Here is a 20,129-nt window from a genome sequence, read left to right on the forward strand (position 1 = left end):
ACGTGATTTTTTTTAACAACAAGGAAGAAGCCGTTTGCACCGAAGAACATACAGCGTTTTTTTTTTTTATTTTTTTTTTTACAACGTTTATAATCAGTGATTATTATGTTTAACGTTCTTTATTCTTCTTTTAAGTTTTCCTTGTCTTGAATGCAGTATTACGTGTTAATAGATCATTTGGTTGTTTTTAAATGTTCGGAACCTAACTAGATACTTTTATCTGGCAACAATTTCTGCAGAAGCCACAACAATGAGCGCGTTTAGAAAAAGAGGAAGCGTTCTTGTTGTCCTTTATTACGTCGGGAGTTTTCACGTCCTTTTCGGATACAATATATCCAGAGGAGAGCAGCACGATCTCAGCCTGAACAGGAAATGGACCATACAGAACTCAAATGGGTCTCTGTCGCTTCCTGCAGAGGTACCGGGGTGTGTACACTCTGCTCTCCTGAAACAGGGCTTTATCAAGGTGAGAAGAGTCGTGATGTTTTCTGTCTTTTTTTTAAGCCAGGTGAGCGAGAAGGGGGTAGCTGCAGCCCAATATGGCGAACGGAGTATACGCGAGAGGTGGTCGAAAGGAAAGCAGTCATCCCTCACTTAAACAATACTATCGCCATCTACTGGCCAGTTTACCTACAGCAATCACAACAAGTGGTCCCTCACTAAAACCAATATGGTCGCCTTCTATTAGCCGGTGTATGTTTGGCCAAACTGTTGTCTGGTATTATCATCATGAAACACAGAAGTCAGGTTCCTTTACTAATGTATTTACTACAACTTTGAACCGACACTTCACTTCTTATTCTCCTTTACTCCTTCGTCTGCATCTCGGTTATCAAATATAATTATTGAATTTATGTCCAAAATATCATATCATATATGTCTTCTTTTTCAAATGTCACAGTATTTTATTTATCTTTTTGAATAATACAAATTTCGAAATGTACTGAATGAGTGGTGGGTGACCCTAGGGTGGCAACACATACAGCTCTGGAAAAAAATAGGAGACCACTGCAAAATGATCCGTTTCTCTTATTGTACTATTGGGCTACAGCTACCCATACTCCAGTCACCATATTGGGGAACAGCTACCCATACTCCAGTCACCATATTGGGGAACAGCTACCCCATACTCCAGTCACCATATTGGGGGACAGCTACCCATACTCCAGTCACCATATTGGGGGACAGCTACCCATACTCCAGTCACCATATTGGGGAACAGCTACCCATACTCCAGTCACCATATTGGGGAACAGCTACCCCATACTCCAGTCACCATATTGGGCTGCAGCTACCCATACTCCAGTCACCATATTGGGGAACAGCTACCCATACTCCAGTCACCATATTGGGGAACAGCTACCCATACTCCAGTCACCATACTGGGGGACAGCTACCCATATTCCAGTCACCATATTGGGGGACAGCTACCCATACTCCAGTCACCATATTGGGGGACAGCTACCCGTATGCCAGTCACCATATTGGGGGACAGCTACCCATACTCCAGTCACCATACTCGGGGACAGCTACCCATATTCCAGTCACCATATTGGGGGACAGCTACCTGTACTCCAGTCACCATATTGGGGGACAGCTACCCATACTCCAGTCACCATACTGGGGGACAGCTACCCGTATTCCAGTCACCATACTGGGGGACAGCTACCCATACTCCAGTCACCATATTGGGGGACAGCTACCCATACTCCAGTCACCATATTGGGGGACAGCTACCCATACTCCAGTCACCATATTGGGCTACAGCTACCCATACTCCAGTCACCATATTGGGGAACAGCTACCCATACTCCAGTCACCATATTGGGGGACAGCTACCCATACTCCAGTCACCATATTGGGGGACAGCTACCTGTACTCCAGTCACCATATTGGGGGACAGCTACCCATACTCCAGTCACCATACTGGGGGACAGCTACCCGTATTCCAGTCACCATACTGGGGGACAGCTACCCATACTCCAGTCACCATATTGGGGGACAGCTACCCATACTCCAGTCACCATATTGGGGGACAGCTACCCATACTCCAGTCACCATATTGGGCTACAGCTACCCATACTCCAGTCACCATATTGGGGAACAGCTACCCATACTCCAGTCACCATATTGGGGGACAGCTACCCATACTCCAGTCACCATATTGGGGGACAGCTACCCATACTCCAGTCACCATACTGGGGGACAGCTACCCATACTCCAGTCACCATACTGGGGGACAGCTACCCGTACTCCAGTCACCATACTGGGGGACAGCTACCCATACTCCAGTCACCATACTGGGGGACAGCTACCCATACTCCAGTCACCATATTGGGGGACAGCTACCCATACTCCAGTCACCATATTGGGGGACAGCTACCCATACTCCAGTCACCATATTGGGGGACAGCTACCCGTATGCCAGTCACCATATTGGGGGACAGCTACCCATACTCCAGTCACCATACTCGGGGACAGCTACCCATATTCCAGTCACCATATTGGGGGACAGCTACCTGTACTCCAGTCACCATATTGGGGGACAGCTACCCATACTCCAGTCACCATACTGGGGGACAGCTACCCGTATTCCAGTCACCATACTGGGGGACAGTTACCCATACTCCAGTCACCATATTGGGGGACAGCTACCCATACTCCAGTCACCATATTGGGGGACAGCTACCCATACTCCAGTCACCATATTGGGGGACAGCTACCCATACTCCAGTCACCATATTGGGGGACAGCTACCCATACTCCAGTCACCATATTGGGGGACAGCTACCCATACTCCAGTCACCATACTGGGCTACAGCTACCCATATTCCAGTCACCATATTGGGGGACAGCTACCCATACTCCAGTCACCATACTGGGCTACAGCTACCCATACTCCAGTCACCATACTGGGGGACAGCTACCCATACTCCAGTCACCATATTGGGCTACAGCTACCCATACTCCAGTCACCATACTGGGCTACAGCTACCCGTTCTTGAGCTGACTGACAAATTACCAAATTTTTTACATGAAAATGCCTGGTTCTCTCTCTCTTTTGTCTCTCTCTCCTGTCTCTCTCCCTCTCTCCTGTCTCTCTCTCTCCCTCTCTCCTGTCTCTCTCTCTCTCTCTCCTGTCTCTCTCTCTCCTGTCTCTCTCTGTCTTTCAGGATCTCTACTTCAGGTTCAATGATGTAGCATACAGGTGGATCGCTCTTGACAACTGGACATACACGACTACATTTTCTGCCTCAACAGAGCTAAGGTACTGTTTACACAGCTTACAATTCCAGCCCCATGGTGTCACTGTATTCACTACTCCCAGGGCTGCTGCCCCGGACACTGGACAAGCCTTGTCTTTCAGGGCCGGTTCCCCGGACTCAGAACAAGCCTTGTCTTTCAGGGCCGGTTCCCCGGACACTGGACAAGCCTTGTCTCGGACTAAAAATAACCTTCGATAGAGATTCTCCATTGAGCTGTCTTTTTAGTCTAGAACTAGGCTTAATTTGTGTCCGTGGAGCCACCCCTCAGTTTTTCTAAGATAGACCTTCCTGTCCTCTGCTCCAGGGCTAAACAAAGAGTCCAGCTGGTGTTTGAAGGAGTGGACACTGTAGCGTCCATCTCTCTGAATGGAGTTGTTGTGGGAAAGACAGACAACATGTTCCGCAGATATGTATGGAAAAAGTATATTATTTACCTTATGAATGTTGTTTACGTTGCACATTTTGTAGCATATAATTCAAGGTGTGTCTAATCATGTATGATAGTTTAGTTAAATGGTCAAATCTGTTTTATCATTTACGTAGTCTGTATGTATAGTGATTTATGTTTGATCTGGCCCAAACATAACGAACATAAGCCATTTAGCAGACACTTTTATCCAAAGAGACATCCTCCAGAGCGTGCACACATTTTACCCAGAGGGCATCGAACCCCGAATCCCGGCATTGCAAGCACTATGCTTTACCAACTGAGGCTGGGCCACTTGATAACATGATTCCCTGATGTTCAGGACTTCAGCGTAGGCCAGTTGTTGAGGGAGGGGGAGAACGTTGTGAAGGTGAGCCTCCTCTCCCCTGTCTTGTACGCCTCAGAGAGGAGTCAGGCTCACTCCTCCTACAGCGTGCCCCCTGACTGTCCTCCACCCGTCCAGAAAGGAGAATGTCACGTCAACTTTATCAGAAAGGTGAGTGGCTTTTCATCTTTTCAGTTAATAGTACTTATTGTGTGTTGACAGAAAATATTCAATTTTGTAACAATATTAGCTTAGTAACGTTAAGCTAATTTTCTAGCTAGCTAGCACAAACAATGTTATCTTGTCTAGTAGACCTAGCTAGCTACGTCAGTAACCAACTTTAATGTCCTTCTCTGGACTGACATTTGCAATTGCTTATTTCAATTTACCTCGGTGTTTCATGTCCACACCATAACGCAACGCTGGCATCCTGCACATTGAGACACTTTTTACTCTGTCATTCACCACATTCTTATTGGCAGGCTCGACAGCCTTGGTTTCTCTAACGACTGCCTCGCCTGGTTCACCAACTACTTCTCTGATAGAGTTCAGTGTGTCAAATCGGAGGGCCTGTTGTCTGGACCTCTGGTAGTCTCTATGGGGGTGCCACAGGGTTCAATCCTCGGGCCAACTCTCTTCTCTGTATACATCAATGATGTCGCTCTCGCTGCTGGTGATTCTCTGATCCACCTCTACGCAGATGACACCATTCTGTATACTTCTGGCCCCTCTTTGGACACTGTGTTAACTAACCTCCAGACGAGCTTCAATGCCATACAACTCTCCTTCTGTGGCCTCCAACTGCTCTTATATGCAAGTAAAACTAAATGCATGCTCTTCAACCGATCTCTACCTGCACCTGCCCGCCCGTCCAGCATCACTACTCTGGACGGTTCTGACTTAGAATACGTGGACAACTACAAATACCTGGGTGTCTGGTTAGACTGTAAACTCTCCTTCCAGACTCACATTAAACATCTCCAATCCAAAATTAAATATAGAATCAGCTTCCTATATCGCAAAAAGCATCCTTCACTCATGCTGCCAAGTCTCTGCTAGGTAAAGCCTCGACTTATCTCAGCTCACTGATCACCATAGCAGCACCCACTCGTAGCACGTGCTCCAGCAGGTATATTTCACTGGTCACCCCTAAAGCCAATTCCTCCTTTGGTCGCCTTTCCTTCCAATTCTCTGCTGTCCATGACTGGAACAAATGGCAAAAATCACTGAAGCTGGATACTCATATCTCCATCACTAACTTTAAGCACCATCTGTGAGAGCAGCTCACAGATTACTGCACCTGTACATAGCCCATCTCTAAACAGCCCATCTATCTACCTACCTCATCCCCATACTGTATTTATTTATTTATCTTGCTCCTTTCCACCCCAGTATCTCTACTTGCACATTAATCTTCTGCCGATCTACCATTCCAGTGTTTAATTGCTATATTGTAATTACTTCACCACCATGGCCTATTCATTTCCTTATCTTACCTCATTTGCACTCACTGTATATAGACTTTTTGTTTTCTTTTGTTCTACTGTATTATTGACTGTATGTTTTGTTTATTCCATGTGTAACTCTGTGTTGTTGTATGTGTCAAATTGCTACGCTTTATCTTGGCCAGGTCGCAGTTGCAAATGAGAACTTCTCAACTAGCCTACCTGGTTAAATAAAGGTGTTCTCAACTAGCCTACCTGGTTAAATAAAGGTGTTCTCAACTAGCCTACCCGGTTAAATAAAGGTGTTCTCAACTAGCCTACCAGGTTAAATAAAGGTGTTCTCCACTAGCCTACCTGGTTAAATAAAGGTGTTCTCAACTAGCCTACCTGGTTAAATAAAGGTGTTCTCAACTAGCCTACCTGGTTAAATAAAGGTGTTCTCAACTGGCCTACCTGGTTAAATAAAGGTAAAATGTAATTTTAAAAAAAATGTCCACTGGTTTCTATTGGTGTTGATGTTCTTCCTCCGGCTCCATTTATCATGACGGACACATTATCTATGACATTATCCATCACATTATCCAGATAATGTAGCTGCCGCTCTCACAACCAAAATAAACGTCTTCAGAAATAGAAGGCATTTCGGAGGAGGCAAAAATCAGGTTGAACCATTCTAGCCAATCAGAGGGCAGATCTCACTGTGAACAACAGGCACAACTGTTTCCGCTAGTTACCACAGCCACAAAGACGACAGTCTACATCGTAGACATTCATGAAAACTAAAATTTGCTTTGTGGTTTTCATTTAAGGTTAGGGATAAGTTTAACACTGTGGTTAAGGTTTCAAATCACCATCCAACATACAGATGCTTATGACGTTGGAGTCATTATTGTGTGTCCTAGAAAATAACAGTCAATTATATTTGTTTTCACCATTCACCCGTTGGATAACTCTCCTGTCTGATGGTCTTTTACCCCACCAGGCTCAGAGTTCCTTCAGCTGGGACTGGGGACCGTCATTCCCAACCCTGGGGCTGTGGAAGGGTGTTCATCTGGAGGCCTTTGATGTGCTACGCCTAATCCATCTCTCTACTGTACCAGTCTATAGTATGTCTCTGTGTCTCTCTCTGTGTCTCTCTCTGTGTCTTTCTCTGTGTCTCTCTCTGTGTCTCTCTCTGTGTCTCTCTCTGTGTCTCTCTCTGTGTCTCTCTCTACTGTACCAGTCTATAGTATGTCTCTGTGTCTCCCTCTCTTTCTCTCTCTACTGTACCAGTCTATAGTATGTCTCTGTGTCTCTCTCTGTGTCTCTCTCTGTGTCTCTGTCTCTCTGTCTCTCTATCTCTCTGTCTCTCTATCTCTCTGTCTCTCTGTCTCTCTCTCTCTCTGTCTCTGTGTCTCTCTGTGTCTCTGTCTCTCTGTCTCTCTGTGTCTCTGTCTCTCTGTCTCTCTGTCTCTCTGTCTCTCTGTCTCTCCATGTGTCTGACTCTCTGTTTGTCTCTCTCTCTCTCTCTCTCTCTGCATGGGTATCTAACTATTCTGAACTTATCTATACAGCTACTCTGTGAACTCTCCTAGGCTGAATCCCAAATCACCCCCTTGCGCCTCTGGCCTCCATTTGTGCGTTCTGCCTTCGCCATATGCACAAGTGTCCCACATCTGAGGGAGTTAAAATGATGGAATGTGTATTAGACTCTTCGATAGCCACTTTGACCGAGTCTTGCTTCGCTGCTGGCTTGACAGTGAAGTAGTATCCCATAATGCACCGCGTGCCTAATTTAGGATCCATGACACATGTAACATATTAAATACTTTCCGAATGAACTGTTTCCCTAACTGTTACTGAGGTATATTTATTGTGAGACGACGGGGAGAATTTTCTCAGTTGAATTTCATATTTGTTTTATTATTTAAATGGTTCATGCGTCATTAAAGTCAGGAGTTTTTCCAGAAGGTGAGGGGTTTATTTATCTCCTCACCACTCTGGAAGTTACCTTCTGAGTTTTATCAGCAACACGTGACAACAGAGGGCCCTCCGTGCGAGTTGATAGGGGCGAGGGGGTGGTTTGGGATTCACCGCTAGTCATGGAAAGCCGTCTTCTTCCTCTTCTTACTCTTCCTGTCTCCCAGACTCCTCTCTGTCTCAGTGGGTGGTAACGGTGGAAGTGTTGGTTGATGCTGTGGAGGAGACTAAAGTCCAGGTCAACCTCTCTCTGATGGAGCTGTCTACAGAACAAACCTTCATGGTGTTGTTTCCCTCTGGGCAGAGCAAGAACACATTGAGCCTCCATGTCAACACAGTTAGTATGGGCTGCTGGGTGGGAAGGTGACTTATGGTTCTGGAACTAATGGCTCCCTGTTCCCTTTATAGTGCCCTACTCTGTTGACCAGTCCTCTACAGTATAGTGCCCTACTGTTGACCAGAGTCCTCTACAGTATAGTGCCCTACTGTTGACCAGAGTCCTCTACAGTATAGTGCCCTACTGTTGACCAGTCCTCTACAGTATAGTGACCTACTGTTGACCAGAGTCCTTTACAGTATAGTGCCCTACTGTTGACCAGAGTCCTCTACAGTATAGTGCCCTACTGTTGACCAGAGTCCTTTACAGTATAGTGCCCTACTGTTGACCAGAGTCCTCTACAGTATAGTGCCCTACTGTTGACCAGAGTCCTCTACAGTATAGTGCCCTACTGTTGACCAGTCCTCTACAGTATAGTGCCCTACTGTTGACCAGAGTCCTTTACAGTATAGTGCCCTACTGTTGACCATCCCTTTACAGTATAGTGCCCTACTGTTGACCAGAGTCCTCTACAGTATAGTGCCCTACTGTTGACCAGTCCTCTACAGTATAGTGCCCTACTGTTGACCAGAGTCCTTTACAGTATAGTGCCCTACTGTTGACCATCCCTTTACAGTATAGTGCCCTACTGTTGACCAGAGTCCTCTACAGTATAGTGCCCTACTGTTGACCAGAGTCCTTTACAGTATAGTGCCCTACTGTTGACCAGAGTCCTCTACAGTATAGTGCCCTACTGTTGACCAGAGTCCTTTACAGTATAGTGCCCTACTGTTGACCAGAGTCCTCTACAGTATAGTGCCCTACTGTTGACCAGAGTCCTTTACAGTATAGTGCCCTACTGTTGACCATCCCTTTACAGTATAGTGCCCTACTGTTGACCAGAGTCCTCTACAGTATAGTGCCCTACTGTTGACCAGAGTCCTTTACAGTATAGTGCCCTACTGTTGACCATCCCTTTACAGTATAGTGCCCTACTGTTGACCAGAGTCCTTTACAGTATAGTGCCCTACTGTTGACCAGAGTCCTTTACAGTATAGTGCCCTACTGTTGACCAGAGTCCTTTACAGTATAGGGCCCTACTGTTGACCAGAGTCCTCTACAGTATAGTGCCCTACTGTTGAGAAGGGCCCTTGGGGTTATAAAGGTAATAGGATGCCATTTGGGACACATTTTATCTCTACTGGAAAGACCTCTGAATGTCTGGGTTTTAGCATGTCTCTATTTTTCATTGTGCTGAGGTAAATGTTTAGTGTGTGTGTGTTGTAGAGTAACCAGGTGAAGCTGTGGTGGCCCAGTGGCCATGGTGAACAGCATTCCTATCATCTCAGTGTGAGAGGAACCATGCTGGAGGGAACAGCCATACTCAGGACAGACACACAGGTCAGACCTCAACATCTCTACTCCTCTACTATCCCCTCTTTTCTCTCTGTCTCCAGTCCTCTCTCTTCTCACGGTCTCCAGTCCTCTCTCTTCTCACGGTCTCCAGTCCTCTCTCTTCTCACGGTCTCCAGTCCTCTCTCTTCTCACGGTCTCCAGTCCTCTCTCTTCTCACGGTCTCCAGTCCTCTCTCTTCTCACGGTCTCCAGTCCTCTCTCTTCTCACGGTCTCCAGTCCTCTCTCTTCTCACGGTCTCCAGTCCTCTCTCTTCTCACGGTCTCCAGTCTTCTCTCTTCTCACAGTCTTCTCTCTTCTCACAGTCTTCTGTCTTCTGTCTTCTCTCTGTCTCCAGTCCTCTGTCCTCTCCCTCAAAGTGTCAATGAATCTGATTTAATGTAAGTAGTAGTATTTAGTTCACCTGTTTACACTAGACAGAATGCTAAAATCTTCACTGGTGATCTTAGCCTTTCAGTGTTACTAATCAAATCAAATTTATTTATATAGCCCTTCGTACATCAGCTGATATCTCAAAGTGCTGTACAGAAACCCAGCCTAAACCCCCAAACAGCAAGCAATGCAGGTGTAGAAGCACGGTGGCTAGGAAAAACTCCCTAGAAAGGCCAAAACCTAGGAAGAAACCTAGAGAGGAACCAGGCTATGTGGGGTGGCCAGTCCTCTTCTGGCTGTGCCGGGTGGAGATTATAACAGAACACGGCCAAGATGTTCAAATGTTCATAAATAACCAGCATGGTCAAATAATAATAATCACAGGTAGAACAGTTGAAACTGGAGCAGCAGCACGGCTAGGTGGACTGGGGACAGCAAGGAGTCATCATGTCAGGTAGTCCTGAGGCATGGTCCTAGGGCTCAGGTCCTCCTAGAAAGAGAGAGAATTAGAGAGGGCATACTTAAATTCACACAGGACACCGGATAGGACAGGAGAAGTACTCCAGATATAACAAACTGACCCTAGCCCCCGACACAAACTACTGCAGCATAAATACTGGAGGCTGAGACAGGAGGGGTCAGGAGACACTGTGGCCCCATCCGAGGACACCCCTGGACAGGGCCAAACAGGAAGGATATAACCCCACCCACTTTGCCAAAGCACAGCCCCCACACCACTAGAGGGATATCTTCAACCACCAACTTACCATCCTGAGACAAGGCTGAGTAAAGCCCACAAAGACCTCCCCCACGGCACAACCCAAGGGGGGGTGGGGAGGGGCGCCAACCCAGACAGGAAGACCACGTCAGTGACTCAACCCACTCAAGTGACGCACCCCTCCCAGGGACGGTATGAAAGAGCATCAGTAAGCCAGTGACTCAGCCCCTGTAATAGGGTTAGAGGCAGAGAATCCCCGTGGAAAGAGGGGAACCGGACAGGCAGAGACAGCAAGGGCGGTTCGTTGCTCCAGAGCCTTTCCGTTCACCTTCCCACTCCTGGGCCAGACTACACTCAATCATATGACCTACTGAAGAGATGAGTCTTCAGTAAAGACTTAAAGGTTGGGACAGAGTCTGCGTCTCTCACATGGGTAGGCAGACCATTCCATAAAAATGGAGCTCTATAGGAGAAAGCCCTGCCTCCAGCTGTTTGCTTAGAAATTCTAGGGACTATTAGGAGGCCTGCGTCTTGCTATATTTAATAGCCTCTCGGTCTCCAGGTGTATTTAACATCCTCTCGGTCTCCAGGTGTATTTAACAGCCTCTCTGTCTCCAGGTGTATTTAACAGCCTCTCTGTCTCCAGGTGTATTTAACAGCCTCTGTCTCCAGGTGTATTTAACAGCCTCTGTCTCCAGGTGTATTTAACAGCCTCTCTGTCTCCAGGTGTATTTAACAGCCTCTCTGTCTCCAGGTGTATTTAACAGCCTCTCTGTCTCCAGGTGTATTTAACAGCCTCTCTGTCTCCAGGTGTATTTAACAGCCTCTCTGTCTCCAGGTGTATTTAACAGCCTCTCTGTCTCCAGGTGTATTTAACAGCCTCTCGGTCTCCAGGTGTATTTAACATCCTCTCTGTCTCCAGGTGTATTTAACATCCTCTCTGTCTCCAGGTGTATTTAACAGCCTCTCGGTCTCCAGGTGTATTTAACATCCTCTCTGTGTTAATCCCAAGGTGTATTTCCGTACAGTAGAGCTGGTCCAGGAGCCAATCGCTGGTTCCCCTGGGCTGAGTTTCTACTTCCGGGTCAACAAGAAGCCCATCTTCCTGAAGGGGTCAAACTGGATCCCAGCTCACGCCCTTCAGGACCTGGTCAGCCCTGCTGAGTGAGACACACACACACACACACACACACACTCGTGTCTTTGGTCTTAATCATGATATCAACCTTTCACTCATTAAATACTTCTAAGATGGGATGTGTTTTGTATATTTGAAACGGCCACATTATAATGTCATTATGTTTACATTATGATTCAAACAAGACTTTAGTGTTCTGATTGAACACACCGGTGCGTCAGTCTAAGTTACGTCACACAACAAATCCCCATCAAAATCTGTCAGTTTAAACAAGAGATGTGTCTCAATCCACCGCATCTGCCAGTGTCTCACTTCCCCATCTGAGGTGAAAGGTGACAGAGTGGTGTTTATCAGACGAGGAGACATCCCATCTGTGGTGACAGAGCTAGAGTGGTGTTTATCAGACCAGGAGACATCCCCTCTGAGGTGACAGAGAGGTGTTTATCAGACCAGGAGACATCCCATCTGTGGTGAGAGTGGTGTTTATCAGACCAGGAGACATCCCATCTGAGGTGACAGAGTGGTGTTTATCAGACCAGGAGACATCCCATCTGTGGTGAGAGTGGTGTTTATCAGACCAGGAGACATCCCATCTGAGGTGACAGAGTGGTGTTTATCAGACCAGGAGACATCCCATCTGAGGTGAAAGGTGACAGAGCTAGAGAGATGTTTATCAGACCAGGAGACATCCCGAAAATCAGTCTTGTCATGTAAACGTCTGTAGCGTCTGAACCGTTTGGGAGCCCACTGTGGAGCATTAGATATTAAACCTTAGTCTGAAGGTAGCCCATACATATATTATATATATTTTTAAATATTTTATTTTATTCCTAAAGAGTTCGTAAAATTCTAAATCAAATTAGCAAAATGATCCATGTTATGACCATCTTAAACCAATATGTCAGCTCCCGTCTTAGACTGGAGTTAAAACCCTCACTGTAACCTGATAGATTTGAACAGACCCTAGTTAGTCGTTACTGTCTTGTTCGGTCTTTGCCTAACCATTGACAACAGTTGTGTTCTGTTTCAGTGTGAGGAACCTTCTACAGTCGTCTGTCAGCGCTAATATGAACGCTCTCAGGGTCTGGGGGGGAGGAGTCTATGAGCAGGACATGTTCTACTCTCTCTGTGATGAGATGGGGATCATGGTAACTGACTGACTAGTACTCTTTCTCGTTGTCTTCGTCACAAACTCCCAATTCCCTTTATACCGCTGTACTTTTGACCAATACCTTGTCTGTTCTTAGATCTGGCAGGACTTCATGTTTGCCTGTGCCATGTACCCCACTGAGCCTGACTTCATAGAGACGGTTAGAGAGGAGGTTGTCCAACAGGTGAGCTACACCTACAGGGTTGACTTTAGGATCTTTGTCCAGACCTCGACGGCCCGTAGAGCACACTACAGGGTTGACTTTAGGATCTTTGTCCATCCTGCCCGTAGAGCACACTAAACGGTTGACTTTGGTATCTTTGTCCAGGCCTCGACGGCCCGTAGAGCGCTCTGCAAATCTCCTGTTTCTGTAGCGTGAGGCAGCTTGATGCAGCATCCCCTGGACAAGGCCTTGATGTATGTTAATATTGATAAGGATGACTCATTTCCTGGTTATAGCATGTAATAACACGTGTTCCTTCCTGTTTCCTCGCCCCAATCAGGTGAGGCGCTTAAAGTCCCACCCCTCGGTCATCGTGTGGAGTGGGAACAACGAGAATGAGGCTGCCCTGGCCACTAACTGGTTCGGCATCCCCGTTGCCCAGCAACCCCGGTACCATAGAGACTATGTGACTCTGTATGTGGACAACATCAGGGCTATTGTTCAGAAGGTGAGAGACATATCTGAGACATTGAACTAAGAAATACTGAGTCATGATCTGTGTCTAATGCCACCCTAAACCCTATTACCTATGTGGGTCATTCTACAGAAGTCTAAATTGGGGATTGATTGTTTTTCTTGTAATTTGAATCTTATTTTAATTTCCCCCAAACTTTCAGTAGACATTTACAGAATATACAGTACACTAACCTTATATACAGTCCACTAACCTTATATACAGTCCACTAACCTTATATACAGAATATACAGTACACTAACCTTATATACAGTATATTAACCTTATATACAGTCCACTAACCTTATATACAGTATATTAACCTTATATACAGAATATACAGTATATTAACCTTATATACAGAATATACAGTATATTAACCTTATATACAGAATATACAGTATATTAACCTTATATACAGCACACTAACCTTATATACAGTCCACTAACCTTATATACAGTATATTAACCTTATATACAGAATATACAGTATATTAACCTTATATACAGTCCACTAACCTTATATACAGAATATACAGTATATTAACCTTATATACAGTATATTAACCTTATATACAGAATATACAGTACACTAACCTTATATACAGTATATTAACCTTATATACAGTATATTAACCTTATATACAGTATATTAACCTTATATACAGAATATACAGTATATTAACCTTATATACAGTCCACTAACCTTATATACAGAATATACAGTATATTAACCTTATATACAGTATATTAACCTTATATACAGAATATACAGTACACTAACCTTATATACAGTATATTAACCTTATATACAGAATATACAGTATATTAACCTTATATACAGCACACTAACCTTATATACAGAATATACAGTACACTAACCTTATATACAGTATATTAACCTTATATACAGAATATACAGTATATTAACCTTATATACAGCACACTAACCTTATATACAGTACACTAACCTTATATACAGTATATTAACCTTATATACAGTATATTAACCTTATATACAGTATATTAACCTTATATACAGAATATACAGTATATTAACCTTATATACAGAATATACAGTATATTAACCTTATATACAGAATATACAGTATATTAACCTTATATACAGTATATTCACTTTATATATAGTACACTAACCTTATATACAGTATATACAGTATACTAACCTTGTACAGTATACAAACCTTATATACAGTATATATAGTATACTAACATTATATAGTTTACTAACCTTATATACAGTATATATAGTATACTAACCTTATATACAGTATACTAACCTTATATACAGTATATACAGTATACTAACCTTGTACAGTATACAAACCTTATATACAGTATATATAGTATACTAACATTATATAGTTTACTAACCTTATATACAGTATATATAGTATACTAACCTTATATACAGTATACTAACCTTATATACAGTATATATAGTATACTAACATTATACAGTATACTAACCTTATATATAGTATACTAACCTTATATACAGTACACAAACCTTATATATCAAATCAAATTTATTTATATAGCCCTTCGTACATCAGCTGATATCTCAAAGTACTGTACAGAAACCCAGCCTAAAACCCCAAACAGCAAGCAATGCAGGTGTAGAAGCACGGTGGCTAGGAAAAACTCCCTAGAAAGGCCAAAACCTAGGAAGAATCCTAGAGAGGAACCAGGCTATGTGGGGTGGCCAGTCCTCTTCTGGCTGTGCCGGGTGGAGATTATAACAGAACATGGCCAAGATGTTCAAATGTTCATAAATGACCAGCATGGTCGAATAATAATAAGGCAGAACAGTTGAAACTGGAGCAGCAGCACGGCCAGGTGGACTGGGGACAGCAAGGAGTCATCATGTCAGGTAGTCCTGGGGCATGGTCCTAGGGCTCAGGTCCTCCGAGAGAGAGAAAGAAAGAGAGAAGGAGAGAATTAGAGAGAGCACATGTGGGGTGGCCAGTCCTCTTCTGGCTGTGCCGGGTGGAGATTGTAACAGAACATGGCCAAGATGTTCAAATGTTCATAAATGACCAGCATGGTCGAATAATAATAAGGCAGAACAGTTGAAACTGGAGCAGCAGCTTAGAAATTCTAGGGACAATTAGGAGGCCTGCGTCTTGTGACCGTAGCGTACGTGTAGAGAGATAGGCAAGCCCATGTAATGCTTTGTTGGTTAGCAGTAAAACCTTGAAATCAGCCCTTGCCTTTACAGGAAGCCAGTGTAGGGAGGCTAGCACTGGAGTAATATGATCACATTTTTTGGTTCTAGTCAGGATTCTAGCAGCCGTATTTAGCACTAACTGAAGTTTATTTAGTGCTTTATCCGGGTAGCCGGAAAATAGAGCATTGCAGTAGTCTAATCTAGAAGTGACAAAAGCATGGATTCATTTTTTTGCCTCATTTTTGGACAGAAAGTTTCTGATTTTTGCAATGTTACGTAGATGGAAAAAAGCTGTCCTTGAATCAGTCTTGATATGTTCTTCAAAAGAGAGATCAGGGTCCCGAGTAACGCCAAGGTCCTTCAGTTTTATTTGAGACGACTGTACAACCATTAAGATTAATTGTCAGATTCAACAGAAGATCTCTTTGTTTCTTGGGACCTAGAACAAGCATATCTGTTTTGTCCGAGTTTAAAAGTAAAAAGTTTGCAGCCATCCACTTCCTTATGTCTGAAACACATTCTTCTAGCAAGGGCAATTTTGGGGCTTTACCATGTTTCATTGAAATGTACAGCTGTGTGTCATCCGCATAGCAGTGAAAGTTAACATTATGTTTTCGAATGACATCCCCAAGAGGTAAAATATATAGTGAAAACAATAGTGGTCCTAAAACGGAACCTTGAGGAACACTGACATTTACAGTTGATTTGTCAGAGGACAAACCATTCAGAGACAAACTGATATCTTTCCGACAGATAAGATCTAAACCAGGCCAGAACTTGTCCGTGTAGACCAATTTGGGTTTCCAATCTCTCCAAAAGAATGTGGTGATCGATGGTATCAAAAGCAGCACTAAGGTCTAGGAGCACGAGGACCGATGCAGAGCCTCGGTCTGATGCCATTAAAATGTAATTTACCACCTTCACAAGTGCCGACTCAGTGCTATGATGGGGTCTAAAACCAGACTGAAGCATTTCGTATACATTGTTTGTCTTCAGGAAGGCCGTGAGTTGCTGCGCAACAGCCTTTTCTAAAAATGTTGAGAGGAATGGAAGATTCGATATAGGCCGATTTTAGTTTTTTATATTTTCTGGGTCAAGGTTTGGCTTTTTCAAGAGAGGCTTTATTACTGCCACTTTTAGTGAGTTTGGTACACATCTGGTGGATAGAGAGGCGTTTATTATGTTCAACATAGGAGGGCCAAGCACAGGAAGCAGCTCTTTCAGTAGTTTAGTTGGAATAGGGTCCAGTATGCAGCTTGAAGGTTTAGAGGCAATGATTATTTTCAACAAAGCCTCCTTTGTTGAAAATGATTTCAATTTTCAACAAAGCTTTCACTCACGCCGCCAAACATACCCTAGTAAAACTGACTATCCTACCGATCCTCGACTTCGGCGACGTCATCTACAAAATAGCTTCCAACACTCTACTCAGCAAACTGGATGCAGTTTATCACAGTGCCATCCGTTTTGTTACTAAAGCACCTTATACCACCCACAACTGCGACCTGTATGCTCTAATCGGCTGGCCCTCGCTACATATTCGTCGCCAGACCCACTGGCTCCAGGTCATCTACAAGTCCATGCTAGGTAAAGCTCTGCCTTATCTCAGTTCACTGGTTACGATGGCAACACCCACCCGTAGCACGCGCTCCAGCGCCTTTCGTTCCAGTTCTCTGCTGCCTGTGACTGGAACGAATTGCAAAAATCGCTGAAGTTGGAGACTTTTATCTCCCTCACCAACTTCAAACATCTGCTATCTGAGCAGCTAACCGATCGCTGCAGCTGTACATAGTCTATCGGTAAATAGCCCACCCAATTTTACCTACCTCATCCCCATACTGTTTTTATATTTATTTACTTTTCTGCTCTTTTGATCTCACCCATGGGGTCAAAATTATCACAAGATCGGTGAGCAAAAATCCCAGAACCACACGGGGGAACCTAGTGAATGACCTGCAGAGAGCTGGGACCAAAGTAACAAAGCCTACCTTCAGTAACACACTACGCCGCCAGGGACTCAAATCCTGCAGTGCCAGACGTGTCCCCCTGCTTAAGCCAGTACATGTCCAGGCCCGTCTGAAGTTTGCTAGAGAGCATTTGGATGATCCAGAAGAAGATTGGGAGAATGTCATACGGTCAGATCCAACCAAAATATAACTTTTTGGTAAAAACTCAACTCGTCGTGTTTGGAGGACAAAGAATGCTGAGTTCCATCCAAAATAACACCATACCTACTGTGAAGCATGGGGGTGGAAACATCATGCTTTGGGGCTGTTTTTCTGCAAAGGGACCAGGACGACTGATCCGTGTAAAGGAAAGAATGAATGGGGCCATGTATCGTGAGATTTTGAGCGAAAACCTCCTTCCACCAGCAAGGGCATTGAAGATGAAACGTGGCTGGGTCTTTCAGCATGACAATGATCCCAAACACACCGCCCGGGCAACGAAGGAGTGGCTTCGTAAGAAGCACCGAGTCAATGTTGAGGCTATATACAGGTGGGTACCGGTACCGAGTCAATGTGGAGGCTATATACAGGGGGTACCGGTACAGAGTCAATGTGGAGGCTATATACAGGGGGCACCGGTACAGAGTCAATGTGCGGGGGCACCGGTGTCGAAGTAATTATGGACATGTAGGTAGCGTTATTAAAGTGGCTATGCATAGATAATAACAGGGAGTAGCAGGTAGCCATTTGAATAGCTGTTCAGTAGTCTTATGGCTTGGGGGTAGAGGCTGTTTAGAAGCATCTTGGACCTAGACTTGGCACTCCGGTACCGCTTGGCGTGCGGTAGTAGAGAGAACAGTCTATGACTGGGGTGGCTGGGCCTTCCTCTGACACCGCCTGGTATAGAGGTCCTGGATGGCAGGAAGCTTGGCCCCAGTGATGTACTGGGCCGTACACACTACCCTCTGTAGCGCCTTGGCCCCAGTGATGTACTGGACCGTACATACCACCCTCTGTAGGGCCTTCCTCTGACACCGCCAGGTATAGAGGTCCTGGATGGCAGAAAGCTTGGCTCCAGTGGTGTACTGGGCCGTACACACTACCCTCTGTAGTATCTTACGGTCGGAGCCGAGCAGTTTCCATACCAGGTGCACTACTAGTGCACTACTTTAGACCAGAGCCCTATTCCCGATATAGTGCACTACTTTAGACCAGAGCCCTATTCCCTATATGGTGCACTACTTTAGACCAGAGCCCTATTCCCTATATAGTGTACTACTTTAGACCAGGGCCCTATTCCCTACAGACTGAACCCTATCTCTCCCTAGCCTGGTAGAACCAGACTGAACCCTATCTCTCCCTAGCCTGGTAGAACCAGACTGAACCCTATCTCTCCCTAGCCTGGTAGAACCAGACTGAACCCTATCTCTCCCTAGCCTGGTAGAACCAGACTGAACCCTTTCTCTCCCTAGCCTGGTAGAACCAGACTGAACCCTTTCTCTCCCTAGCCTGGTAGAACCAGACTGAACCCTTTCTCTCCCTAGCCTGGTAGAACCAGACTGAACCCTATCTCTCCCTAGCCTGGTAGAACCAGACTGAACCCTATCTCTCCCTAGCCTGGTAGAACCAGACTGAACCCTATCTCTCCCTAGCCTGGTAGAACCAGACTGAACCCTATCTCTCCCTAGCCTGGTAGAACCAGACTGAACCCTATCTCTCCCTAGCCTGGTAGAACCAGACTGAACCCTATCTCTCCCTAGCCTGGTAGAACCAGACTGAACCCTATCTCTCCCTAGCCTGGTAGAACCAGACTGAACCCTTTCTCTCCCTAGCCTGGTAGAACCAGACTGAACCCTTTCTCTCCCTAGCCTGGTAGAACCAGACTGAACCCTTTCTCTCCCTAGCCTGGTAGAACCAGACTGAACCCTTTCTCTCCCTAGCCTGGTAGAACCAGACGGAACCCTTTCTCTCCCTAGCCTGGTAGAACCAGACTGAACCCTTTCTCTCCCTAGCCTGGTAGAACCAGACTGAACCCTATCTCTCCCTAGCCTGGTAGAACCAGACTGAACCCTATCTCTCCCTAGCCTGGTAGAACCAGACTGAACCCTATCTCTCCCTAGCCTGGTAGAACCAGACTGAACCCTTTCTCTCCCTAGCCTGGTAGAACCAGACTGAACCCTTTATCTCCCTAGCCTGGTAGAACCAGACTGAACCCTTTCTCTCCCTAGCCTGGTAGAACCAGACTGAACCCTTTCTCTCCCTAGCCTGGTAGAACCAGACTGAACCCTATCTCTCCCTAGCCTGGTAGAACCAGACTGAACCCTTTCTCTCCCTAGCCTGGTAGAACCAGACTGAACCCTTTCTCTCCCTAGCCTGGTAGAACCAGACTGAACCCTTTCTCTCCCTAGCCTGGTAGAACCAGACTGAACCCTTTCTCTCCCTAGCCTGGTAGAACCAGACTGAACCCTTTCTCTCCCTAGCCTGGTAGAACCAGACTGAACCCTTTCTCTCCCTAGCCTGGTAGAACCAGACTGAACCCTACCTATTTCTCTCCCTAGCCTGGTAGAACCCTGCCCTCACCAACATTGTCTGATTTAGTGCCTTTTGGTTTATTGCCTGGTGTTGTCCACTCTGTTCTAATGAGTCCTATGTGGCTTGTGGGCATTGTAGATGGGGAAACAGAAGATCGTCTAGAGACTACTGGAGGTTACTGGAGGCTACTGGAGGTTATTGACGTAACTCCGGTTCTGTTTCTCTCAGGCCCCTAGTTTGGGAAACGCTCCTTC

At 45.3% G+C, this 20,129-nt stretch overlaps 1 protein-coding gene across 4 annotated transcripts in view; it reads left to right on the forward strand.

Moving 5' to 3' along the window:
• manba (mannosidase, beta A, lysosomal) overlaps window positions 1-20,129 on the forward strand; it is a 34,136-nt gene continuing 14,007 nt past the window's right edge. For 2 of the 4 annotated variants that reach the window (XM_036955410.1, XM_036955412.1), the window contains exons 1-11: window positions 2-466; window positions 3,174-3,268; window positions 3,571-3,676; window positions 4,016-4,189; window positions 6,446-6,569; window positions 7,590-7,759; window positions 9,026-9,139; window positions 11,254-11,405; window positions 12,410-12,527; window positions 12,627-12,713; window positions 13,033-13,200. In XM_036955410.1, the coding sequence (XP_036811305.1) occupies window positions 251-466; window positions 3,174-3,268; window positions 3,571-3,676; window positions 4,016-4,189; window positions 6,446-6,569; window positions 7,590-7,759; window positions 9,026-9,139; window positions 11,254-11,405; window positions 12,410-12,527; window positions 12,627-12,713; window positions 13,033-13,200 (1,524 nt within the window). In that variant the 5' untranslated portion in view covers window positions 2-250. Of the gene's footprint in view, window positions 467-3,173; window positions 3,269-3,570; window positions 3,677-4,015; window positions 4,190-6,445; window positions 6,570-7,589; window positions 7,760-9,025; window positions 9,140-11,253; window positions 11,406-12,409; window positions 12,528-12,626; window positions 12,714-13,032; window positions 13,201-20,129 lie in introns of all 4 variants that reach the window. The other 2 variants (XM_036955413.1, XM_036955411.1) reach the window with 2 other exon arrangements.

This window comes from Oncorhynchus mykiss, chromosome 19 (assembly GCF_013265735.2).
Source record: "Oncorhynchus mykiss isolate Arlee chromosome 19, USDA_OmykA_1.1, whole genome shotgun sequence".
NCBI classification, from domain to species: Eukaryota; Metazoa; Chordata; class Actinopteri; order Salmoniformes; family Salmonidae; genus Oncorhynchus; species Oncorhynchus mykiss.